Genomic DNA, 27924 nt, shown 5'->3' with positions numbered 1-27924 from the left:
GAGCCATATTGGGCTTCGCCCTCTGAGGAAGCGGCGCTCGCCGGGTAGCAGGACAGGGAGAGAGGAAGAGGAAGGGAGGAAAGGAGGCTGGCGGGGCCGCGGGGAGCGCCTTCCCCTTATGCACGCGCCAGCTGAGGCGGCGGCGGCGGAGGGCTCGTCTGTGGCAGGGAGGAGGCGGCGGCAAAGATGGGCTCCGAGGACGTGCTTCGGCAGACCAGCCGGCTGGCCTCTTCCAGCGCCCTCTTGCAGGTATCCGTCGGAGGCAGGTGTGGCGGAGGCGAGGCGGTGCTCGCTCAGCCTTAGCCTCGTCCCTTTCGGTGACTGGTTTGCAGAAAAGCCCTCTCGATTCAGTCGTGGATGCCTCTTCCTCCAGTTTGAATTGCTTGCCTCCTCCCTGCAAGAGGGTTTGCGCAACGGACTCTCTGGCCACCCCTGTGGCTTGGTTGCGTTTGGTTTGCTTGCTTGCTTTTGCCTCCTGTAACCTGTTTCCAGCTCCAAACTATTAGATGTGCGTGTGTGAGAGAGAGACATCCACATATCTTTATTCCCTCGCAGAAAAGACCCTTCGCCTACGATGGCACATTACCTTGTTCAGTGGGTAGACTCAGCTGATGTTGAACTAAGCTCCCATCATCCCGGACTGCTGGCGCAGCTAGCTAGGGATGATGGGAGTTGTAGTGCAACAACAGCTGGGTCCTCAAGTTTGAAAAACACTCTGGTAGAGCATGAGACTATTAATCTCAGGGTCGTGGGTTTGAGCCCCACATTGGGAAGAGGACTCCTGGCAGGGGGTTGGACTAGAAGTCCCTTGTATGATCCTGCGTAGGATCCACACATTTGTTTTCCATTTGCATTTGTGGTCGTGGAAGAAATGAGGCATGGATTTTTTGGAGCCGGACCCAATTGGCGTATCTCGTCAGATAGTACTGTCTCTGTACAACATTGTCACACTGATCACACAAGAGTGTTCTTCAACATATGTGAACAGGACTATTGGCTTCCCAATAGTCTATTGGACTGTTGGTGTCCCTGTACAAGTACACATATGTACTGTATAGTATGGACACACTCTATACATGGGGTTTGTGCAGTCTCCTTCACATATGTCGAGCACCTTTCACAAAGGTGCCATCTCTAGGGATAAGTAGTATTTGTAATATGTTCCTGAGCATCAGTTCCCAGCAATGCCCAGTATTTAGTTGTTGAAATAAATTCAGAAAGCTGTGAGTTCATGCAATTCAGTTAATTGCTTCAAATAATTTGTGACCTGTGGCAGAATATGTGTATAGGAGGGAGCTGTTAATCCACAACACAAAATAATACGATTTTAGGCCTGTTCCTTATATTCATGTTTGAGTTCTGTCCTTTCTGTATGTCTCAGCATAAATAAACAGATTGTTTATTTATTGTTTGGTTCCTTGTGTCTGAGTAGGACCTAGGCATAGCTGCCAAGTTACCCCTTTTTTAAAGGGAAATTCCATTATGCTGAATAGGCTTCCTCGCGAGAAAAGGGAAAACTTGGCAGCTATGGACCTAGGTTCAAATTCCCACTAGGCCAATAACGCTCGCTGGGTGACCTTGACTTAGTCACCTCTCAGCCAGACCTACCTCACAGGGTTGTTATGATGTTAATAAGGAGAGCCACGTACATCACTTTGAACTCCTTGAATGGAAGTTGGGATATGAGTGCAATAATAAAGTGACTTCCCTTTCAGGAATGTGGTTTTAGAAGCCTCAGGATACAACCATATACTTATATGCACACAGTGGAGACCATTTCCCCCAGCACTAATGGCATCAGGTGGATTTTTATTGAGATTGTTGCTGGACAGGGAAGGAACAAATTTCTCCCTACACTCTTCTGTCCTGTGGGAAATCTGTTCTCTCCTCGCCTGCTCTAAATTAAAATCAAACAAACCCTGATGTGCTTTCAGGTGGTGTTCTAAGTGCCCTGCCTAGCTTGGTCCTGAGAGGAACATGCATAGAATTTATGTAGTTGTGTAGTCTAAATGACTGTCTTCCCATGCTCAAAATTATTATACAGTGTACCTTGGGTTAAGAACTTAATTTGTTCTGGAGGTCCTATTTTAACCTGAAACTGTTCCTAACCTGAGGTACCACTTTAGCTAATGGGGCCTCCCACTGCTGCGGCGCAATTTCTTTTCTCATCCTGAAACAAAGTTCTATTTCTGGGTTAGCGGAGTCTGTAACCTGAAGCATCTGTAACCTGAGGTACCACTGTACAAGAGAAAAGGTGCCTATGTTTTCCTAAGTTTGAGTTATGCTGATGGTTATACTCTAGGTTGGACCATGGGAAGACAGGGCCAATTTCACATGAAATGATAAATCATGATTTAAAGTTGTGGATCGTGTCCCGCTTCCTCCCATGCGGCTGGGAGGATGAATATTGATTTTAGTTTGGTTTTGAAGAATCTTCGCTTAGTGTTACCTATGAACCAGAGCTAAATTGGCAGAAGGACAGCGGAAGTGTGTAAGAGCAAAGCTTTGTCATGCTCCTGATGGAGTTTTGTGTGAACTGTGGTGAGGAATCCTGTGAATGTCATAGAAGAGAAAACTGAGGGCAGAAACAATCTGCATATTTAAAAATGATAGGCAAAGCTACAAATACTGTAAGGGATTGGCCTACAAATTTGCAGATGGGAAGCAAAACAATGGCATCAAAGAGGGAAATCCAGCTAGCTGAATTACCAGGATCCAGAAAAGTTGAGCAACTAGTATAAAACCAACAATAATGAAAATATTTAAAGATTCCATATATTGTGCAATTAAGTATTGCACATTACGAATGATAAATTAGAAGTTTATTATAAGTACTAGTCATTTAATAATAAAGAAAATGGAAGTTAGCTTCATTCTGTTCAGTTGGGCTTGCTTTCACATAACTGCAGTTAGGAGTATAATACTACAATGCTATACAGCCAAGAAGTAAGGTGTGTTAACTTCAGTGGGCCTAGTGTAAATCTGTATCATATTGCAGCCTTAGTAAGTATGGCTGAGGTGAAATTTGTATTCAAGACTTCCAGTTTACATAATTAGTAAGTTGCTCCTTGAATCTGATTTTGCTTACATGAGTTGAAAGCTGGTGTAAATTTATTTCCTGTTTCACTGTATTTTTATTTTTATTTTACAGATACTGTTCCGCCTAATTACATTTGGGTTAAATGCTTTTACCCTACGATATGTTTCAAAGGAAATCATTGGCATTGTGAATGTAAGGTAATAAATAGTAATCTGTTTCTTTTAAGGTATGAGTGATACATGATTCCAAATTATGGCAGTTTGTCTCATTATATTCTGTTCTATTTGATTTCTTTTTAAACCTGGGCAGTGACAAAGTAAATTATTCCACTTAACTTTGTGCTTGGCAGGGATGCTGCAAAGAGACATTTTGAATGGTTTATTTGAATTAATGTCTGCTGTGTTGTCTAAATGCAAATTTGAATTTGTGATTCGGTTTCTTGGACAAATGAACTTCCATCCTCTAGTATGCAAATCTATGGTACTATTGAGAGTGCTGTGTTTATGCAGTAGTTTATGACTTGGGTGGAGATTCAGTAATTTTTAGTCTTTCTTGAAATATGATATGTGGTGTGTACCTCTCTGATTTTTATCATATTCTCATGGTGTTCTTCTGGGGCGGGCTTTCCAATTCTACCAAATGTTAGTTTTGAAACATATATCTATTTTTATTGAAAATCTCATCTGTCTTCTGGGCTGCAAAGTTCTCTGGTTTTTTTTCCTTTTTGCTAGCAGTGAATTGAAATATTGAAGTTTCTTGCATGCTGTACTGTTCTTAAGTTGTTGTTGCTGTTTTATCTTGATGTTACTGTTATAACAAAGCCAATAACAATTTTAACATATAAAAAATAATTGATACAATTGATACAAAATATACTGCTGAAACATTTGTTTGTCTGAGGCAGCAGTATAGTTTTGCATTTGGTGATATGTTACTGTAACAGTTGGCATTCCCTGCCCCCAACCACTTATATAGGGACAAACAAAATTTGGATTGGTTGGTTAACGGTATTATTGGAAGCTTTTGCCTCGTTGACAGTTAACCTTGTACTGAAATTACTCATTTTCCTTTTTTAAAACATTTAGGCTGATGCTGCTTTATTCTACAGTTGTTTTCTTAGCCAGAGAGGCATTCCGAAGAGCTTGTCTGAGTGGAAGTACAAGGAGAAACTGGACCAAAACATTTAATCTTTTGTGGACAATGTATGTTTAAGTAAGATGTTGGGATGCTCAGATTAAAAAACAAGCTCACTCAGTTAACCCCTCCCCCATTTATCCTCTTATGTCTAAGTACATAGGTAAAAACAAAATGCTACCATCCTAATTTATTTTCTCTGGCAAGGGTTCCACCTGTCATCCTGGAGATTATACTTGCATTTTCAAAGATTCATAGCAGATGCTCCACTTGCTGCAGGAAGCTTTATTATACAGCAGGCAGTGAAGTGTGGGACGTGGGTGGCGCTGTGGGTTAAACCACAGAGCCTAGTGCTTACTGATCAGAATGTTGGTGGTTCGAATCCCCGCAATGGGATGAGCTCCCATTGCTCGGTCCTTGCTCCTGCCCACCTAGCAGTTTGAAAGCACATCAAAGTGCAAGGAGATAAATAGGTACCGCTACAGCGGGAAGGTAAACGGCATTTCCATGTGCTGCTCTGGTTTGCCAGAAGCGGCTTTGTCATGCTGGCCACATGACCTGGAAGCTGTACACCGGCTCCCTTGACCAATAACGCGAGATGAGCACCGCAACCCCAGAGTCGGTCATGACTGGACCTAATGGTAAGGGGTCCTTTAGGTAGTGAAGTAATATAGGATACATTTGCTCATTTGGCTTCATACATTCTAAGGGAACAGGTAGGATCCCTTGAATGATAGGTGGCCATCCTAGTTTTAGTTTGTAGCACTTCTGATAATCTCAGAAAGGTTAAATCCTTTCGAAGTGCCCGTTTACCAATAATTTATCTGAGTTTTATATGTACTTTTGAAAAGGTAGGGCAGCCTCTGCTTTCAAACCATGAATGACTCAAAGAGTGAGCAGTTTATTTTTTTAGTTTAGTTAAGGTAGAAAATGGAATACTTAAATAACTCAGTGCCTCTCTAAACTGCAAATGAAATATTGTGAGCTTATCTGTGGTGCTGCGTTTCTGGGGATTTAACTCTGTTTCATGAGAATCTAATGCATATATTAACTACCATGTCTACATGAAGCACAGCTGGGGATTGATGTAGCTTCTAAGTCAGTGTGCAGAAAGCTGCCCTAGATTGATGTAGTGGTTGGGGGTTTGTCAAATGGAAAAGTAGATTTCTTGAGGAATCGGGTATTTGTATTGGAAAGTTTTAAATGTTTTATGGTGTTTTTATGTTTGTTGGAAGCCGCCCAGAGTGGCTGGGGCAACCCAGCCAGGTGGGCAGGGTTTAAATAATAAGATGGCTGATGAATTTCCCATGCATTCTAAGGGGTAGTGTGAGTAACCTAGAAGTTGCATATAAATGCAGTGGTACCTTGGTTTACAAACACAATTGGTTCCGGAAGTCTGTACTTAACCTGAAGTGTACTTAACCTGAAGCGAACTTTCCCATTGAAAGTAATGGAAAGTGGATTAATCCGTTCCAGACAGGTCCGTGGAGTACTTAAACTGAAAATACTCAAACTGAGGCGTACTTAAACCGAGGTATGACTGTACAGATGTACAGAAAACAGATGCACATATTTTTGATGTTGATTTTATTTGGACTCCTGGCTTGCAAAACATTGAACTTAACTCATTTATAAAAATTGCAAGGTAAAGGACAACATGTGATACTGTCTACTCATCTTTTCAACTCTCATAGAGTCCCCTTGGGCGTGTGTTGGTCTGTATTCTTGGGCTGGGTCTGGCTAGATAGACTTGAAGTTCCTGATGAAAATGCTGTTCCTTACTACAACTTTGGAGTGGTTGCCTTTGGTCTTTCTGCTGTGATTGAGCTTCTAGGTGAACCTTTTTGGGTTTTAGCCCAAGTACACTTATTTGTCAGGCTAAAGGTTAGTAAAATGTATGCAGCATTGTTCTTGTTTGGGTTTTTATGAATGTTAAATTATATATTTATATTATATAATATTAATATAATATAATATATTCACTACTTCATTCATGAGTCCATGAATGAAGTAGTGAATCGTTTTTTTTAAAAAAGCTGTTTAGTTTTTTTTATAAAAAAGAGCTAGTTTCACTCTAAATTTGGAGAACGTGATGTACAACAATAAAACATTTTTCTCACTGTCTTATATTAAGTATTGATTTAGGAGCTGATCTAAATAATTTGTCTGGCTTGCACACAATGCTAAATCATGGCCAATCATTTATATATCACTTCCATTTATATAGTGAATTTTTAAATGTATCTTTTTTGTATGGTTTTTTCTTTTTTCTTTGCTTTTTTCTTTTTTCATGGTATGAAAAAGTGCAATTTTCTTTACTCTTTTAAAAATTTGAATAAAAATTATTTTAACATGCTAAATCATGGCTTATTGAACCATGGTTTAGTGTTGTATTCAAACCTTGCCCAGCAGCTTAAGTATGGCTTGATTATTTCCAACAAGCTGAGATCTGAAGCCATTGTTTCTTGTTGGTTTATGAACCTTGGTTTGTTTTCTGTGGCTTGGTTTTATGAGCAAACTTCTCCTCGCAAGTTGTGTAAGAAGAGGAGGTGGGGACCATGTGAGCCCAAAGCTCACTTTGGCCCATTTCTACTTATACTGAACTTTACCTTTTATGAAAATAGGCTCAATTGCAGAGACTATTCATCACTATTCACAATTAAACATTCTTAAAGATGTTTGAAAGGCAACATCTGATCACAGGATTTTTGAAGCCAACACATGTAAGAATTACCATTAAGAACATAGTGTGTATGTATAACATGGTTTTTGTATATTCTTTGTAGGTAATTGCTGAAAGTCTCTCAATCATTTGCAAATGCTTTTTGACAGTTATTCTAGTAGTTACATACCCTCACTGGGGACTTTACATCTTTTCTTTGGCCCAGGTACGATTTCTGCCATCCTTACTATTGTCTCTTTGATCTGATATAATAATTTTAGTTGAAGAAATTAACATTATTTTTGGTATAGCTTCCATGCTTTGGTCCCTTCAGTTTTTCATGGATAAAAGCAATGTTACAGTCCACACTATTAGTACCTCTATCCCAATATTAAGCTAGCTTAAGATAACATCAGATCAGGGGCATAGTCATATGCAAATAACTTTTATTCAACAAATGTTTACTTAAAATCGACCCGTTATACATAGTTCTTAGGCTGTTGAGTAAATTGCTTTAAATTCAGTTGTATTTCAGTTAAGCATATAAAGAAAATATTATTTTGGACTGTTAGGCTGCAACTCTTTACTTGCATACTTTGGCGTAAGCCCCAATGAACAGAGCAGACATATATATAATTGTGTTGTTAATTTAGAAGGAAAAAACTATAAGAAGTTGGCCTTTTTCTGGTCCATTTAAGTCCCCCACAAAAACTGGTGTGGAAAGGATCAGGAATGAACTTGTAACAGAACTCACGAAAACCCTGGCTCTGATGTTTGAGAATTTTCTCAATTGTATTAATTTGGATTAATGGTAAGGATAAAAGTGCAAGAAGTAACTACAGAGCCTGGATAGCTCAGCTGGTTAGAGCATGGTGCTGATTATGCCAAGGTCGCAGGTTCGATCTGCGTATGGGACGGCTGCATATTCTTGCAATGCAGGGATTTGGACTAGCTGATACTCAGGGTCCCGTCCAACTCTACAATTCTATGATTCTATGAATTGCAATACATAAACTGAGCATCATAATACCAGATTGTTCATTGAGCATCTTTGTGATAACAGTCAACAGCATGTTAAGCTCCTCTACAACTGCTTGTATCTCAGTGCTTTGATTTAGGACTGCACATCCTTAAAGGCCTTGTGAGAACTGCACAATCACCTGTGTTCTGTTGATGAGGTTTCTGCAGTTCCAGTAGTCTGAAAAAGGCCCACTGCAATTGCAGTTTAGGCAATCCCCACTTGGAGCTGCTGGTTCATGCAAACAGTCCCCGTGCTGTGAGGCCTTAAGCCTGGGAGCTGCCATCATGTCTGAACTGGAGCTGAGTACTTGGCAACTGAATTTTACTGGTACCATGTATTTTGTTGCTGAAGTGGAAATGCTGCAATAAATGGTATGCTGTGTAGCTAATGAGATTTTGTTCTTGCAGCTTCTATATACCAGTGTTCTGGTTTTGTGCTATATAATGTATTTCATGATGTTTCTGGGTTCTCCTGAAGCAACCAAAAAATCATTTCCAGTTACTCGTATGATATCTGTTTTACCTAATTTTGGACAAGATGAGGTAAGTAAAACAGCTTTATGTTAAAAACCAACTATTCATAATTATGACACAAGAAAAAATGATGATCATGTACAGCCATTGTCCCAAGTTAATACTTATAGTGAATCTCATAATAGGTGACTTGCTTAGTGGCCATCAAATCAGTGCCATGCTGCCATTTTCAAAGTCTCTTTAATTGCATTTCCCCTGTTATATTTTATTGTCAATCCATGCTTTCATTCATACTCTTTAATTATACAACAAATACATTTCTAAATGTAGCACCAATGATAGAAAAGTGAAAAAAAACCTTCATACCTCAAATGGTCTATATACAGATTTTGTTGACTGACTTTCATTTAGAAGCTATTTTTCTAGTATATTTCTATTTCCAATAGAGTAGTAGTCTCTGTTCACCAGCTACTCACAATTTTCCATATATAATTTAACAAAAACATGTGTGGATTTTTATGAACAGCATATCCCAATATTTCTTGCATTACATTTATAAGTCTCTACATACCTGTAATTTATATTAGTGTGTATTTTCACTTTGTATGGTCCTCTTTTTAGCATAGCATAGCTTTTAAATATATGTATTTATATTTCCAAATTTCTCTATATCTTAAAGATCCATGTAGTCGTCGTTTTTTTTAAAAAAATATTAGAATGTTGAACATAGTGGCTATTTTGGTTTCCCTACATCTTTTGCTATATCTTGCTGCCATTTTATCGCAGGCAGTGTAATTTCTTCTGACAAGTTCCATAATAATACATTATTTCTGTGAGTCAAAGCAAAAATGTTTAAAAGAAGCCAACACTAGATGAAATAAGGTTTTTCTATATACTTTTTACTCCATTACGTTAAGCCAAAACAGTAATATTATCTCAAAAGGAGCTTTACAAACCTCTATGCTTAAATTAATATTTCAGTTATTAAAATACAGTATCATCCCCAGTATTTTGATTATATGTGCCAGATACATTTATAAAAGACGACTTGCATGAATTGAAGATGCTGACTCGTCTGGTGCACAATACATTCTATAAATTATGGAGCAGAGATTAAATTTAATATAGTTAAGAAATCCATGCATGAAAAGAAATAAAGGCCTCGTTTTTCAGCCTCTGTATCATTGAATATATTAAGGTGAAAACAGACCTTCTAACTTTAATGGAACTTGACATTGCTCGGTTTGCATAAAGTTTGTAAAACTACTCTGAAATATTTCAGAGAGGAAAGGGCTGAGGTGGAATGAACTGCTGTAAACTAGCCTTATTAAGTAAGAATACAGTTTCAGCTACTCTAATATTAGATTTAAATTTTTCCTCCATAGAATTCCTATTTATATAACCAAAGTATTACATTTAAATCTCCAGAGACTATTCTTGTCTCATAGCACAGTATATTCGACCTTCTTTTGTCTATAGCTGATCCTAGCTAAATCTTCCTTAGTGGGGATGGTACTGCAGGGAAGTAAAATAAAATATTAACACTGTATTGTGATAAAAAGCAGCACACTTGACTCATACGAAAAAGCATAAATTAGCTTAAATGGCAGTGAAGTATAGCTGCTTTGGTTGTTCTGTTAGGAATTTTGACAAACAGCTTACATACTTGTGAAGGAAACTAACAGTGCAGTAGCCATAACATTAGAAGGAATTTTCGTATTCTGTACGGAAATATTTATAATGAGTATTTATAATAATACATTTCTGAGACCAAGCTGCCTGGATTAATTTACTAGCAAAATATTAATTGCAGTTCAGAATAAGAGAATGAGAGTACAGGTTCACATAGCATATTAGATTATATTCTTGAATTATATATTTGATTACCGGGTAGTTATAAGATTAACTATACCTAACCAGATCTCTAATATCATGCAGCAGAAAGTTTACCAGTCAAAACTCTAAATATCAGCAATTTGCCTTTTTTGTTTCTGCAAAGAATATTTCTAATAATTGCATGCTTCTCTCTTTCATGTACTTAATTAATTACAGTTGATATAATAAAATGCAAGCTTCATCAAAACTGTTTTTCAGAGTAAAGCATAATGGTCACAAAAATATTGAGAGTGATCAAATACCAACAAGCAATTATCATTTCGAAAAGCATACTTGGCTAGAAACCACTTCAAGCAGACTTTAATATCAATATTTTTTTTTGCATCCTGCCATGGCATCAAGGTATAATTAGGCAACTGAAATAATTTAAATACCTTTCCCTTCAAAAGGCCTTGTCTTACAAATGTCTGTCTGCTTTGCTTATCAGAAAGCTGAAGCTTGCTGTTCCTATCTACAAAGTCAAGTGAATTTTTTGTTTGTATTCTCGGTGTAAAAATGTATGCTGTCTCTGATTTGGACGATGGAGCACTGGTTTTGGAGCTGGACCAACCATGGCTTTGAGGCAGTTAGCTATCCCCTGCCCTAATTGTGCAGGGAATTTTGTGGCAGCCCGGAGGGCCACAGTGTAACAACCCTTGGGCTACAGGGAACTTGTGCAGCCCTGAGCAGAGAACCAAAAGGTTATTGGGTTTGTAATGCTGAGTAGCCACCTCCAGTTACTCAAGTTACTCCAGTTACCTCCAGAGTTCTCAAGGATGATAGTATTGTATGAACTGATGCTCCATGGATGCAATTCTGCTGCAGTTGTCGTGATGTAGTATCTCCAAAAGTGGTAACTGTAGAAATCATGGTAGGAGTTCATATGTCAAGCTCAAGCTCATACAATGCCATTTCAACATAATCCTTGCACCTGGAATATGTCTCAGGGTACCATGTCAAGATTGTTCATCTGTGGAACCACCAATAGATAGTATTACATGCATGTTGTACACAGTTTACTGGTCATATTGATGTTTTAGGAGTATTAATTCCTTCAATACTTCACAGCAATTTTATATCTATTTAACTTTCAGGAATTTGTTAACTGGGAAGAGGCTAAATTGACTTGGAGTTTCTTTAAGCAATCATTCTTGAAGCAGGTTTTAACAGAGGGTGAGTATGGTAGCCTCTTCAGCATCAATTTAGCCCCTCTCTGCAAACACCTACCCCTCATATTTTGCGGTTTCCAGAATTGTTTTGTTTGTATAGCTTGGGCTTAGACAGCTAGGAGAAACGTGTTTGTTGTTGAAGGATACCAATTTGGTTTTGCATATTCATTGGAATGTGAAAGTTGTAGATAAAATATTTAGGAAGGCATATACTTTGGGTTTTCTCCTTAGTCCTTCATGCTGTGGTTTCATTGTTAAATATTCCAATATGCGCTGAATGCTTAGTGGAATCATGTCACCATGGTGAAATGATGACACTATAATGTCATCATTCCTCTTTATTCATATGGACCAAAAATTGTACAATTGGCAGTTGTAACCTTCGGTAAAAGTATATTAGCGGCTCATAATCATTATTGGACTTGGCTCCGAGCTGATGTTGAAACAATAATTGATCAGATGTCTCTAACAAAAGCTGACTCCCCACCTTTTTCCATTCTCAAGTACAGTATCTATCCCCTGAGATACCTATCAGATCATTGCTAGGGTTCTAGTCATAGCTGCCAAGTTTTCCCTTTTCTCGCGAGGAAGCCTATTCAGCATAAGGGAAAATCCCTTAAAAAAAGGGATAACTTGGCAGCTATGGTTCTAGTTCCACAGCTTCAGAAGTTCTGTTATAGTAAAGTCGCTACATTATTCACTTTGCTTAGATCTTATTTTTCAACTTATTTTGCTGTTAGCAATACGTTTACAAATACCTATTGCTCCAAAATGCAGGGTTGTAACAAATGCAGGTGGGAATGGAACTGCTGAGAAGCAGATTTTGGCAGAGCATTAGAAAAAGTCTTCTAATGGTAGCTCTTTGACAGGGGAACCCACTGCCTTAGGAGGTGGTGAACTCTCCCACACTGGAGGTAATTAAGCAGAAACTAGATAGTTATCTTTCAAGGATGCTGCAGTTGCATCCTCCTGAAAAATTCTCCTTTTAAAAACAATTCTCCACCAATTAATAAGAGAAGGAACCACATTTGAAAATTATATTAAAAAGGTTTAGCAAAGTAGATTTGAAAAAAACAAAAGAAAAGGGAGATAAATCCTTACGGGTAGAACACAGGCTTTTTGTTGCAGGTATCTATCTTCTGAGATGGTCAAGGTGTTTTTTATTAGCATCCGTCCTTTCATTCTGTATTTTGCAGCCTTCTCAAGTGCCTGTACTTCCTAAAGTTCATTTGATTTCCACAGCTGGGCTTCCTTCTAAGAGCAAGCGAGTGGGGAGACTGCCTACTGTGTGCCTGAAAACTGTTTATTTGTTTTTAAAGTGATGACTTTTTACTTCTAAAGAAATAATCAGTATATATATATATATATAAGAGGAAGCTCTTCCATTAAAGACAAACTCAGGAAGTGTACTGATCTCTGCAGCCAACTTCCCCAGCTTCACAAGTGTCAGTTAAAAGCTATGGGGAAGATACCATGTGGTAACGGTCGCCTATGAGATATTTTGAGGTCAGGAAATGGAGGCTGCAGAATCCTGGAGAAATCTGCAAAAATCCTAAAGTAATTCTGAAGTACGTTGAGAACGGATGCAGAAAAAAAATGGAAGCCTCTCTTGCAAGAGAAGGAAACTTTTGAGAAATTGGAATACAGGATTCAGCACAGTGCTATCCTGCACTGCAGCTTCTGCACTGAGCAAGCTGGGAGTAAGTGACCTCCAAGATGACTGCCAGGTCTTTGATTTTGTGATACTGAACAGCAGTGACTCAGGATAAGTTTGAAATTTCTTGTTGTGCAATCGCTTGTAAGTATAATGGAAAGATAAATAAATACTAATATTAAGTATTACTCTTGTAGGTGAACGGTATGTCATGACGTTCCTGAATGTGTTAAATTTTGGAGACCAGGGTAAGCAAGACATTTTTTCACATTGCCTTGGTTCTTGAAATTGGAAGAAGCGTTCTTGGCTTACTTATTGTGGTTTGTTTGCACCAACCAGCATGCTTCATGTTCTCCTTTAAACCACAGTTTATTCATGTGAATAAGGCCAGTAAATGGTAATCTGATTCCACATTCATTTAGAAATGTGGTAAGTCTGCAGATGAATGGCTATAAAATAAGTGCAAAGGCGGCAGGTTTTCTTTTTAATTTGAATATGGAAATGCATTTAATTATGTTTGGAACTTTAAAAGTGATTTACCTCTTCTGCTAGTGCAGGGCTGTCCAACTTCCAAGAGACTGCGATCTACTCCCACTATGAAAAAAACTGGCAGTGATCTACCCGTTGTTGAGGTTTTTTTTTTCTTTTGGAAAAGCTTCATCAAAGTTGTTGAGCTTTTTGGGGGGAGGATGAGCCAAAGTTGTTGGATCAACTAGGGGCATCCAGCGATCGACCGGTAGATCGCGATCGACCTCTTGGACACCCCTGTGCTAGTGGAAGCCAGCACAAGGCCTCTTGCTAGTGCAATAGGACTTTCTACCATTCTATCCCCATGCACCCATCACACCACCCTTAGCTCCACTCTGGAGGGCCAGGAGAACCCTTGGAACAATGCATGGGGGGGGGGGAAGAGTGGGGAAATGGGTCCGTTGAGCAAGCAGAAATGTTTGTACTGGAACGGGTGCCTTAGTGTAATTTCCCCCCTTCTTTTAAACCAAGCAATAATTTTACTATTAATCACTTAATTATATGTTTCTGTTTATTTATAAAGGGGTGTATGACATAGTGAACAACCTTGGTTCTCTGACGGCTCGATTTATATTTTTGCCAATAGAGGAGAGCTTTTATGTTTACTTTGCTAAGGTTCTGGAACGCGGAAAAGATATCAGGTTTCAAAAACAGGTAAATTAGTCTTATTATTCAATAGTCTAAAAATGTACATTTAAAGCGAAGGATGAATAACATTTATTGATTTAAAGTAAGTATATGCCAACTTTCATTGGGCATTTTACACAAATAGAATAATTCCTGGGGTTGGATCCAATGTTGTTGATGGGGAGGAGGCTATTTTCACCTGCTTGCCCTTTTCCTTCACTTCCACAACATCCCACACTGTTCTGATAGGTCCTCTCTACCAGATTTGGGGACGTGATGGGGGCTGCAGATGGGAGGGTGAATATATCAGGGGGGAACCTTTCGTATTCTGTTGACAGAAGCCTCCTCTAAACCAAGAAGCTTTCTGTTATCAGGGTACCATTGGATACAACCCTTTCAAAATATCAGGTTTGAAAGAAAATTAGGGGAAGGAAGTGAGAATAAAAGTGAATTGTGCAAGCATTATCCGAGATAAGTAGATGATAAGGTTATGGCTGTTGTCTTATTTGTTTCATTTTTAAAGAATGGTTTTAAATACTTTTTTTCTTCATAAGTAGCCTTGAGTAAGATTTATCATAGAACGAGTATGCATGTTGAAATAAATAAAAATAATGGGTTGTATTCAGTGAATATCTACTCACAGTAGAACTGTCGTAATTAAATGTTGGTTGAGTACAACCCAGTAAATTTAAATAATGCTGTGGTCCTGGTCTGTATATTTGTCAATCTACTGAAATTATATGGTTGGGGGGGGGGTCTATGGTTCAAAAGAAGGACTTGGGGTAACTGAAGAATGTGTATTTGAATGGGACTTACTGTGGTTAGAAGTGAGCTATTGGTGTCTAAAGAGACGCTGTGCCTATTTTTAGTAGAGAAGCTAAGGTACGCTAATATATCTCATATATTGTATTGTATTGTAAAGAAAGTATTAGGATCCAAGTATCAGGATCAAATGCTCTAGTTAAGCATAGTTTTAGTTGAGGAACTATATACTATATCATACAGTACAAACTCTTATTTTTAGATTTTTTTAATTTTTCTGCAGAGGTAGAAGTTGCATACTGTTGTGTAATTTACCAGAAGTGTTAGTGTTCTTGGTTTTCTCTGATGCATTAGAAGCTAGTTTTTGTCAACCTGTTTCCTTTGTCGCAGCAGATTCTCAGGCATTTCCTGATCTTCTATTTAATGAAGGGTTTTGTGCAGATTAATTAAGTTCTGTCTGGAACTTGCAGCACATTTGATATATAAATATGGCTGCTATTGAATATGTTCATACTTCTGGACACAAATAGTCTAGAATTATTATTGAAAATTATTATAATTTGCCATTAACTAGCCAAGTAAAAATAGTGAATTGTAAAATCTAATTATTCCACATATAAATTTAACACAGTAATCTGGCATATGTTGTTTTGTTTTGCCTATTAAATCAATGCAATTCTTTTTTAGGATGATATCTCCATGGCAGCAGCTGTATTAGAATCACTGTTGAAACTAGTGCTTCTGATTGGCCTAACTATAACAGTTTTTGGTTACGCGTATTCCCAGTTGGCACTGGATCTTTATGGAGGTTCAATGCTCAGTTTGGGATCAGGTAATGTCACATCGCAGCTGCCTTTCTGAAAAGTAGCTTCATAAGCATCAAACAATTTGTGAAAGCCTCCTCGGTTTGCTTTTCATATATGAAAGTACTACATCCACATGGAAGAACTAACACAGAAAATCCGATCCATTCACATGGCATGCCCTACTATGTCTGTTTCAGAAATGGTGCTTTTCCTTGTGTTAGAAAATTTTGTTATGTATATCTTATGGAAGAGCAATCTAGGATGGTTGCAGTATAACACTTTGCATGTCGCTTTTAGTACTGAGAGAAACAGGACATCTCTTTTCAGCAGTATTAATCATTGTATTCTTGAGTACTTAGCCCTCTTGAAGATAGTAATTACTACACTATTGGGATATACATGTTTAAAAGCTCTAAAAAGAAGATAAGATGGATTCCTCAAAAAATTGATCCAATACTGATTAATAGAGAAACGTTCATTTTCTATTATGTGCTGCTTCTCAACAAAACCGGACTTAGATCAGGCTTCTTGGCATGCAGTTTGAGCTTTGTGGTTTAATAAATTATCAGTAGAACAGTTAACGGGAAATAATCAGCAGCTACATTCATTTATTTATCCAGATAAACATGCATAAGATCAATCTGTATTAGCAAAGCTGCTATACTGTCTTCAAAAAGGCCTTTGAAACTGTGTGGTAGGGTTCCTACCTAGTAAGAATTGTTGTCCTGTTCCAGTTAGGGGCATGTACTTGCTTCAGACAAATCCTGAACCCAGACTGAATCAGGCTGCTTTGGAGAGATTTGGTAGTTGTTTGAAGCAAAGCAGAAGCCCTTCAAATTGGTTTTAAGCTAATCAGGCTGTTCCTGAACATCGAGGCCCAATTCAGAGGCACATAGACACTGTGTCTTTTAAAATCCATACTTTCCCCCCAGCTCCCCATATAAGCAAAATGCCAGGGAGGGAAGGAGGAGGAGCTTTGTGAGCACTACCGTATTAAAAAAGAGAGAAGTAAATAAAATTTCTATCTCACCCTTCCTCCCAAAGGAGCAGATCCCCTCTTCACTCCTCCAATATAAAATTTAAATGTGACTATTCATCCCCTGTGCATTTTACCAATCTCCCCGTGACATATCTCTCCCTCTCCCTCTCTCTCTCTCTCTCTCTCTTAAGCAAACTCAAAACTTAAAGTCTACTTCAGGCATCCCCAAACTGCGGCCCTCCAGATGTTTTGGCCTACAACTCCCATGATCCCTAGCTAACAGGACCAGTGGTTTGGGATGATGAGAATTGTAGTCCAAAACATCTGGAGGGCCGAAGTTTGGGGATGCCTGGTCTACTTGCACAAACATCCCTGCACCTATTTTTTCTGATATTTTGTAAGCTTCATCCACTCACAAACTGCTACTGTTTCTGTCAATTTCATCCAATTCTGTAAAAAAAGCAAATAAGCTGTCACTGCTTATTGATTCTCCCATTTCAGTCAATGGGACGACATGAAGCTTCACGTTATGTAAAGTGAAGTTCTGATTCAGCCAAAAAGTGAAGTGTGTCCTCCAAAGCAGTCTGAACTGAATTGACTCACTTCTTGAAGTGGCGTTCAGATTGAATTTTGTATTCACTGCATGCCCCTAGTTTCAGTCAGAATTGGGTACAGTGGTATCAGATGGAATATACTTTTTGTGCTTCCATTATTTATTTCAATAAAGTACCCATCTAGAAGTGATAATTCATCATGGTTGAAGTGAAAAGGGAGGCCATGTGTCCATTTGAATTGGGAGACCAGGTGACTGAGTGGAAGGTAACAAAGCAGAAGAAAGGAAGGTCTTCCTCTCTTGAACATAGATTGAATTTTGCAGATGCCAAGAGTGATATGGGGATGGGGAAAGAAATCAAGGAGCTCTCCAAAGTATTGTGGTAATAAATCACTCCAAACTCCCTCATATTGGTTGAATAAATGCAACAAAAAGGGCAAAATTTTGTAGACTGGGTCTTAGAACTGCTTGTCATAGGCCCACCAGAGGAGTGGCAACAACCCTGGATTAAATTCTAAATGTGACTTAGTACAAAATGTCGTACTGTAGGCGATTTCTGACTAAGTCATGCTCAGAGTAGTCTCAACAAATGGACCTCCTCAGAGTATTACTAATATTGGATATTGGCCATTGTGTCTTGCTGCTCAAGTAATAGTAGGGATATTTTTTTTCCTGAACATGATTTTTTTTTTTAAAAAAAAATAACATCGATTGCAAGTTGACAGTCTGACGCTGTTATAATTCATTAATGACATGTTAAATTGCGTTAATGCACAGATCTCAGCAATGAGGGGTTTCATTTTACCAATCTTGTCATAATATTTTCTCAGGGCCAAGTCTCCTGCGCTGCTATAGCTTATACGTCTTGCTGCTTGCTGTTAATGGCGTAACAGAATGTTTCACGTTTGCTTCAATGTGTAAAGAAGAAGTGGACAGGTGAGTTTAAAAAGGCCATAGTTCCATACTATTATTTAGCTTTTCTTTGATTCCTTGTAACTTTGTATGGGGGTATTTTGTACAATATACACCTCAGAATAATGTGCCTGATAACTGTTTGATGTGTCCCATCAGTAGAAAATGTAATGATATGAGGAATAAGCACTTACATTTGGATATCTTATATGGTTGGGAATCCTGGGAACCATCTGAAGGGTGTGGATTATAATGACTCTTGAAAAGGTATTTCTCTGAAATCAAATGCATATATTCTGTTCCTTCTGTTTCAGAGCTACTTACCTTTTTTCCTGACTAGGCTCTCCAGTTCTTGCTTAACTGATAGTTCTGACTTGTCCACTGTCATAGGAAATGGGATTTAAAGTGGTGCATTCTATAAAAAGCATTGAAAGTATTCAGTAGGTACTAAAAATAATAATTCCAAGTTCAAATAATAATATACTTATAAGTATATGTACTTACAGATCTAGATGTGTGCTTATTAGGGTGATGACTTTTTCATTATTTTTCTCAAATATTATTTTTCTCAAAAATTATTTCCTATTAATAGGCAAAAATAGTATTTTGCCTATTAATGACTAAAATTAGGTATATTCCATTGAAATATTAAAAAAGGTTACTCACAAACCGTTTTTAATTTTTTTGTATGCCGTTTTACCATTTCATAAAATTGTATTAACAATTCTACGGTATATATATATATTGTATCAAATTTGGACACAACACCACATTCCATAATGGGGAGTGTTCTTAGCAACATAGGGTATACAAATGTCACACCTGCGCAAGGTAAAAGCCCCTTTTTGGGACCTCAAAACTCAGCCAGCAGACCCTGCCGGGCATGCTGGGAAAAGATCCTACAGGAGAGGTAGCAAAACATCGTCCTTTAGCGGCGTCTATGCTGTTACTGCAGCTAAAAAAAGCTTCCTTCTGTGTTTGATGACCCTATATAATGTTGTATATATGTGACTCTAAAGCTTGGGTTCAATTTTATATCTGCTTACAGTGACTTCATAGGTTCATATGGAAAGAGGCAGTCCTTGAGTTAGCTTCTGTTTGACACAGCTGCATATTACTGGAGGGCACAGGTAGATAAGAGCACCTATAAAGCTTGTGACAGAGTTCCCTGAAGAGCCAGTGTGGTGTAGTGGTTAAGAGTGGTAGACTCGTAATCTGGGGAACCGGGTTCGCGTCTCTGCTCCTCCACAAGCAGCTGCTGGGTGACCTTGGGCTAGTCACACTTATCTGAAGTCTCTCAGCCTCACTCACCTCACAGAGTGTTTGTTGTGAAGGAAGAAGGGAAAGGAGATTGTTAGTCACTTTGAGACTCCTAAGGGTAGTGATAAAGTGGGATATCAAATCCAAACTCTCTTCGGTGCAGCTCTTCAGTGCGTAGATTCTAATGCCAGGGGCTCTACAGACGTCAGTGCTTGCTTGGGGTACCTTCTGTGCTGCAGTAGCTGAAAGATCTTTTAAGTCCCATCTATCTTTATAGAAATGTCACATTGCTGAAAACAAATGTTGAGCTCCATGCTCTTTTGAGCTTTTGAGTTACATATTTAGGGTAATGCAACGTACTTTGCTGGCCACTGTCACTGCAACTGAGAGAGCGAGAGAGAGGTTTTTTTGTTATTTCATTTTAAATTTGCTTTATTCCAAGTACAATGCACTTTTAAGGCTGTGGATTTGTAAGATGTGATTAATTGGAAACTACAGCACCAGCAAATGTATCCTCTAGTGAAAGAGAACATCCTTGAAGATGCTCATTACAGCATTCTAGACGAAGATCAGTACAATGTTGACTTATCCTCATTTATCATTTTCATGAATTAGTTATTAGCTCACATTTCCTTTACATGTGTGTCTTTGTGAACTAATGAAGCCGTCTGACATAGTACAACTGTGTGTCAAGTAGAGATATGAACTCATTTGGAATAAAGTTTGGGATAATATGCAAGGATCTTGTGCCTTGGGAAAATATTTCTGTAAGTTAAATGTAAATGGAGAGGGGCAATACGATGTTCTGAACTATCATAGAATTGTAGAGTTGGCAGGGACCCTGAGGGGCATCTAGTTCAACCCCCTTGCAATGCAGGAATCTGAACGAAAGCATCCCCAACAGATGGGCATCCAACCTCTGCTTACTTTCATTTTGGGACATCCCATGATACCATTATAAGCCTACATGCACAGAGCAGAAAAATAAATATTGAGAAACAATAATTTTAAGACCCTTGTCCTGCTATTCAATATAATCAGTGTTGTTTTGATATTAGCTGATCTAGTTATTATATGTGTAATCTCACTTATAATCAACATTTTCAAGAATTTATGAGCACTTCATTTTAGAAATAAAACTTTGTGGCTGTTTAACTGAATAAATCTTTAATGCTGAGATGAGAAGAGATACCAAAAAACAGTTTTAATATGTTTATTATCATTTGCATTTGACACTTGAGGTGTATATTTTTAGGCTCCAATGTATTTATGTGATTAGGAGTTGTTTTAAACTGTTTTTAATACAGTACAGGGTTTTAATGCTGTTCATGGTGAGTGCTGTGGCCTGGACAGATTCCCAGGAACCTGACAGAGTTCCCTGGAGGGCCACAGTCAGACTCCAGGCCTAGGGTTGCACAGCCTTGGTTTAGTGTTACAAACTCCAGGTTTTTGTGCCTATCTCCCTCTGCCCTTTCTCTGAGGTAGGCAGGAGGAGATAAGAACTTATTGCTTTCCTTTTCAGTTAAAAGTAGTTTGTTTTGTTGTTGTTTAGTCGTTTAGTCGTGTCCGACTCTTCATGACCCCATGGACCAGAGCACACCAGGCACTCCTGTTTTATCTAAACCCAATCATGTTTAATCTTAACAATGGTATGTTTTCCTGTCATTCACCTGATGTCACGTAATGTCAAGTGATTCAGCTTGAAAGGAGTGCACAAGCATGTATCCCCAGTTCTTCCTTTCCAGCTATAATGCGACACTTTTAAAGTTGGCAAGTCTTTCTGTGGCAGCAGGTGCCCAAATTTACCTCTGCTATGAAAGAACAACTACCAAGTTGGGGAGTGCAATATTTTAAAAAATCAGTGTACTTCTCATGTTTATAAAGCCAATTTTATAATTACAGTGGTACCTCGGTTTATGAACACAATTGGTTCCGGAAGTCTGTTCATAAACTGAAGCGAACTTTTCCATTGAAAGTAATGGAAAGTGGATTAATCCGTTCCAGACGGTCCGCAGAGTACTTAAACTGAAGCGTTCATAAACTGAAGCGAACTTTCCCATTGAAAGTAATGGAAAGTGGATTAATCCGTTCCAGACAGGTCCACGGAGTACTTAAACTGAAGCGTTCATAAACTGAAGCATGGGTGTAATTGGTTCCGGAAGTCTGTTTATAAACTGAAGCGTTCATAAACTGAAGCTAACTTTCCCATTGAAAGTAATGGAAAATGAATTAATCCGTTCCAGATGGGTCCACGGTGTTCATAAACCGAAAATTCATAAACCGAGGTGTTCATAAACCGAGGTTCCACTGTATATTAAAAAACAGCTTATTGTGTCGCTAGAATAAACAAACACGAAGTCCTTTGTAACAATAATAGATGTGTTTTGACCATTACTTGTTAATCTACATCCCCAGTATCACAATCATCACAATTTAATATATAAAAATATTGAAAGTAATATCCTGGCTCTTTGCCCAATATAGTATAATAACAGCAATGGTATAATAGTGATTATATCTGTAAAGTGGACAGAAACGGAATGTTCAAGGTATTGTGATTATGAAGAGCAGGCGGAAGAGATTGAATCTCTCTCTTTCTCTCCTACTATGTCTGTGGCACTGCTGCTTTGGCTCAGATGGATAAGTTGTCTGGTTAAAGAGGCTAGGGGAGAAAGTGGACAACTTTTGAATGTCATATTAGTTCAGAAAATAAGCCAATCTATTTCTAATTTGGGCGGGTGGGTGGGAGGTAGTTCGGCTTACTTTCTGAGCCAATGGCTGAGAGTTGATCCATCTCTATTGCTATTCTCATATTGCAGATAGCTGGTGTATAGTAGCTCATCTGTGGCTATCCATTGAGTTAATAGATACGGGAAGATTTTTATTGGGGACTTGCCAATGAGTCATAAACAAATCAACAAATCAACAAACAAAACAAAACAAACAATTGAGACTTAACCTATATGCAACCAGATATAGGTTTGCTGCACTTTACCATTGATAATGAATTTTCCTTCTCCATCCCATTCATCTTAGAAAGCAAATTGTCAAGCATGTAAAATACCTATACTGAAGCCATTTATACCGTTCCCTTTTTGTTTTGTTTTTAGGTACAATTTTGTCATGCTTGCTTTGTCCTTGGTTTTTCTGTGCATGTCCTATTTCTTGACCTATTGGCAAGGCAGCATAGGATTTATCTTTGCAAACTGCTTCAACATGGGGATCCGAATAGCCCACAGCATCCGCTACATCCACAACTATTTTGCACAGAGCCCTTACAAGCCTTTAAAGGGCCTCCTTATATCACCGTTGCTGTTGGTTGTTTATGTCGTCTGCGGAGTAGCCACGGCATTTTCAGAGGTGGGGAGTGCTTTTTCTTTGTGCTTTTGTTCTGCCAGAACAAGTTAATAAAGTAGTCTTTTCTTGCTAGTAAGTAACCCGCAAGTTAGTTCCAATTTATGATGTACACAGAGCATATCTACAGATATGCATAAGATATGAAACATACCCACATGTAGAGAATTAATTTTTTAATGCTTTGAAATGTTATTTCTTTATTTGTGTTATTTATTTATTTAAAAAGTTTCTCCAGTACTTCTCACCCAGATTTATCACAGCAGTGTACAACTTATTTTTATGCACACAAAAAAATCTAAAACTACATAAAGGTGCAGCATACAGTAGACATGAATGAGTCAGCTGTTGATTCAAATGCTTGGGTGAATAAAATTGCTGGGGAAAACACTAATGAAGGTGCTAATGAACAGTCTCTGCGGGAAGACTGTTCCGTAAAACAGAGTGACAGAAGTTTGCAGAACCTAGATTAGCTTTTACCTAAACTACAGTGGTACCTTGCAAGACGAATTTAATTCATTCCGTGGGTCAATTCGTTTTACGAAAAATTCATCTTCCAAGGCACAGTTTCCCATAGGAATGCATTGAAACTTAATTAATGCGTTCCTATGGGCTCCGGGGGACTGTCGTCGTCGTCGTTTGCTTGCTTGGCTTGGGGAAGGCAGGCAGACAGGTGGCAACAGCCCAACAAGGCTCCCCGATGCCAGCTCTGTGCGAGGTGGGGGGGGGAGAAGCGGAGGAACAGATCCGTTCCCCTGCTTCTCCCCCCCCACCAGACAGAGCCGGCATCGGACGGGGCTTTGGAGAGGCGCAGCACTTCTCCAAAGCTCCGTCCGATGCCGTCTCTGTGCGAGGCGGCGGGGGGAGAAGCGGAGGAACATATCCGTTCCTCCGCTTCTCCCCCCCCTCTTCCCGCACTACAGCTGGTTCCCCTTTGTGTTCCACTGGTCTCTGCTGGTTGCCCCTCACCACTCGCCACAACTGGCAGAGACCAGCAGAACACAAAGGGGAACCAGCTGTAGTGCGGGAGGAAGGCAAAGGAAGATCAGCTGGCAGCTGATCTTCCTTTGCCTTCTCTCCGCGCTACAGCTGGCTCCCCTTTTGTTGCCGCTCACCGCCACTTTGTCTTTCTATGGCCACGCTTCGCAAGACGAAATGGCGGCCATAGAAAACCTTGTCTTGCGAGTCTCCTCGCGCAACGCAAAACGCTTTCGTTGCACGAGGCATTCGTCTTGCGAGGTACCACTGTATCTTAAAAACACAGGGAGGCTTTACTGGGTTGTAGTTAATTCGTGCAAAAGTTTTCCTGTGAAGAGAATTACCAGGTTTGTCTTACCTCTGAATCGGAGCATGAACCATAACTTAATATAATATATTGCTTAAAACAGTAAGTAAACATTCTGTCTGTCTTTCTTCGTAGGTGTTCCTGTGCTGTGATAAAGGGTGGCTGGCAAGGTTAATCCATGTTGCTGTGGGAGCACTGTGTTTTACAGCAACTCTTGCCACTATATTCTTCACAGAGACCAAGCTGATCCATTTTGTTAGGACGCACATTTTGTCAAGATATACCAAAGAAGTGGTAAAATAATAATGTACAGACTAATTTCTGTATATGAAATGTATATATTTGCTATGGAGGAGATATACGGAGAATTACATATGTAACTACTGTAATATACAGGTGATATCTGTCTGTGAAACATACATAACTGGTAGGAAGGTAATTCACAGCAATTTAAGCTGATACATTTGTTCAAAACTCCAAAATTATACCCGTGGCAAGCAACTTGGTAAGTTTACACCGGAAAGTTAGTGCTGCCCGGTATATGAATGCAAATATTACGCATAATCCTCACTTGCGGAAGCCAGCAGCTGGATAGTACTGGGCATTATTCTTGTGATGCCACACTAATGTCACATTGAACTGTAATATACTTTAGAGACTGGGGGTGCACATCACCTGACTGCTTCTTAACTCTTCACAGTTAGTTTACTCCCAAATTTTATTCTAATCCCAAGGAAAAAAATGTTTAAGTACACTGGAGTCCAGCTATTTGCGCTGGCCAGGGCAGAAGGTTGTTGTTGTTTTTGGTGGGGGGGGGGCGTTGCTGTGGCAGCATGAGGCTGGTGCAGCAGAGAGATTGAATTAGGCCTATTTCTAGTAACAAACCAGAATGCCCCATTTGGGAGGTATATGCTGCTGGTACCTTTTGCTTGCCTTCAGTTTAGGTGGGCCCAGCCAGGAGCTTGACAGAGGTGGCGTTCCCCCATGCCAGGACAACCGTGCAGAACTTGGTGGAGACAGCTCTGCCTCATCAAAACCCCATTCAGTTCGGTGGATTGCTGTGTTTAATAGGTAGTTTGTCTGAAATGTCATGTAGCCATGCTAAATTGTTGTTGGACTATGGCTCATTTTAGGATTGGATTGCTTTACTTTATTGGGCCTGAGCCCGGTAGGCACTATGAAAGAATTTTAAATTTTTTTTTGCTGTCCTTATAAGATTATTGCAATCTAGACAAGCATCTCTGGCCACTGTAAAAAGTGCTATTTGTAGCACATAGCTGCAAACCCCTTACCTACATTGGGACCTCTGAAGAAAATGAGATATCCCCCCCCCCATGTATTCTATGTATCATGATTTACCAGTAATTCTTAAAACAGTTGTTAGTAAAAATGGATAGAAGAGGCATAAAATAAGCATAGGAGAATTTCCCTCATTTAAAATCAGGATTTTCATATATTGATGCCTTAACTATTTTAAAAAATAGTTTTGAGGGCTGCTGTAAGCTAATGTTCTGAAAGCCTTATAGGGGAACAGGAAGATTATCTGGAGAATTGTTAAAAACAAAAGCCAGAATACAGTATTACAAGAATATATATGGACAAATAAGTTTCTTGTCAGTAAAACTAAAACATGTAAAGTATTAAGAACATAACTGTTTACTATAAACATCTCTTATTTTGTTGAACACAAACAAATCAAGCCTAAAAACAACTGTTTCCGTTTCCTCCAGCTTGAGGCATTGCAATGTATAGGATTGCACTATAAGGGCCTCATCACACTTAAATTTTGAACAAGACTATAACAAGAGTGTGTGTGTGATATGGTAAGAGTGTCAGCTGAATCATATTCTGCGCTATAATGAGAATCTGGGTGAGGAAGTATGTTCTGTGATTTACAATTAGAAAATGGTTCAACTTTGTTGAAAACTGGACATGTAGGAGACATAATTTGAGGGTGGCCCATACAAAATTTAGGGGAATTTTTTATTAATATGAATAAGTAAAACCTTTGCTAAGAGAGTAGCATGTTGACAGATGCTGTGCATTTTTCTTTTATGGACTATGCTAGGGTATTTTTTAAAATAGTCATTTGCACTGCATCTTGTACTGGGGAAATGGTTTGTTGTGTTAGTTTAAGGGGCACATCTATCATGTGCTGTTTTGACAAATAGTACTTTTAGTACTATTAGTATGTAGTTTTTTTTCTTATTGAAGAGACATTTTTATGGCCAATGTTAGTCAATAGACTTGATTATTCTGCTGTTGCCAGGTAACAGTTTTGGCCAATCTTAGCCTCAGGAAGTACAGAAGCTTGCTGTTGCTAGGTGAGATTCACACAGACCAGGCCTCAGCCTTGAAGAGTTGTCTAAAATGTTAACAGATAAACCAAAAGGTTGTTTAATTGAATGTATTTTTTATAATATACTTTTTCTAGCATTGTTCTAGTTACAGCTAGAACAATTACAGTTGGTCTGCTGTAGTCGAAACAAAATAAAAAAAATCCCTTCCAGTAGCACCTTAGAGATTGTTATTGGTATGAGCTTTCGTGTGCATGCACACTTCTTCAGATACCTGGTAGGTGCTACTGGAAGGAATTTTTAAATTTTGTTTTCTAGCATGTTCATGAAATGTTCCGTGGAATAAGGATTGCCTTCTATTTTCTGCTCATAAATATGCATACATTGCCAATTCACTGTTTCAAAAAATGTCAGAAACAAATTAAAATGTTTCTATAGAGCCAACACTTTTTTTTTAAAGTTAAATGTATAATTTGTTTCCAGAGTTTGCAACCGTTTGTTATCTTGAATGGCAGTGTTGTACATTTAAGAATGAAGTAAAGTTGTAGGGGGCCAAAACATACCTGTGATTGTAAGCTGTGATTAATGAAAGCGGGTGGGTTTGTTCTTTTTCGTTGTTGGTTAAAATTATCTGTCTTTTGGATTGTAATGCAGGACTCAAAATGAGTAAAAGATTTTTTAAAATTTAATGTTAAAATTGAACAAATCCTTAAATTTGTACTTCTGAAAGAAAAGCATACTTGGTTGCTAACTTGGGCATGTGTGTGAATGTAAAAGTGCTAGTGGAAAGCACATTCGGTAGCAAATGTGAATCAACTTGTGAGGCAGTTGCTAAAGGTATGATCCTGAAAGATGCTTTCTTCATAGCTATATTTAACCCATTGACTCATTTGCAGGCACACTCCTGATTCTGCCTTGTAGGGTCATGTGTAGGCACTGCACGAGTCGCAAATCAAAATTCTAAATTATTTAATTTTGATTAATTTTCACATGTAATCTTACCTACAAAAATTCATACCACAGCAAATACGTATCCTACAAGATAGAGTAAACAACACAAACTGCCTCTCTGGAATTACTTTTAACATTTCTCCAAAGTTTGATATAATCTGAATATGTATTATTGAAGCTCTGCCTTATAAAACAAAAAGTTGGAATATTTTATATTCTGAAAGTGAAGGCAAGCCTGGTTCTATTTTCTTTCCTGTCTTAATTTTATTACAATAAAAAAAGCAAATCTTACTCTGTTTTGATAACTCTTTGTAGTTCATATAGATCTCCTTCTTCAAAGATTGCAACTATGGTCTATGCGGCCCTCCAGATGTTTTGGCCTACAACTCCCATGATCCCTAGCTAACAGGACCAGTGGTCAGGGAAGATGGGAAATGTAGTCCAAAACATCTGGAGGGCCGAAGTTTGGGGATGCCTGCTGTAAACTATGGGAGGCATTCAACTACCACATCCTATTAGCTTAAGGATTTCCAGTTGTGTATCAGGACTCCTCCCCCCTCTCCTCCCCATGCATGTGCCTTG

General features: G+C 38.7%; 1 protein-coding gene across 4 annotated transcripts; it reads left to right on the top strand.

Moving 5' to 3' along the window:
- The first annotated feature begins 15 nt into the window (after window positions 1-15).
- On the top strand, window positions 16-27633 carry RFT1 (RFT1 glycolipid translocator homolog). 4 transcript variants are annotated; one of them, XM_035106170.3, is made up of 13 exons: window positions 20-249; window positions 3152-3237; window positions 4126-4242; window positions 5869-6058; window positions 6961-7062; window positions 8265-8399; window positions 11300-11378; window positions 13226-13276; window positions 14080-14210; window positions 15633-15777; window positions 18114-18219; window positions 22566-22815; window positions 24230-27633. In XM_035106170.3, exons 1-13 carry the CDS (start codon window positions 187-189, stop codon window positions 24395-24397), a joined length of 1623 nt encoding a protein of 540 aa, XP_034962061.2. In that variant the 5' UTR covers window positions 20-186; the 3' UTR covers window positions 24398-27633. The 4 variants fall into 4 exon arrangements, with proteins under 4 accessions (XP_088518330.1, XP_034962061.2, XP_088518329.1 ...); XM_035106172.3 differs by having other exon boundaries at window positions 49-249; window positions 3152-3232; XM_088662203.1 differs by lacking the exon at window positions 4126-4242 and having other exon boundaries at window positions 41-249.
- The last annotated feature ends 291 nt before the right edge of the window (window positions 27634-27924 follow it).

This window comes from Zootoca vivipara, chromosome 2 (genome assembly GCF_965207765.1).
Source record: "Zootoca vivipara chromosome 2, rZooViv2.hap1.1, whole genome shotgun sequence".
NCBI lineage: Eukaryota > Metazoa > Chordata > Lepidosauria > Squamata > Lacertidae > Zootoca > Zootoca vivipara.
Note: the sequence above shows the minus strand (reverse complement) of the source record. Positions and strands in the feature narration are given on the sequence as shown.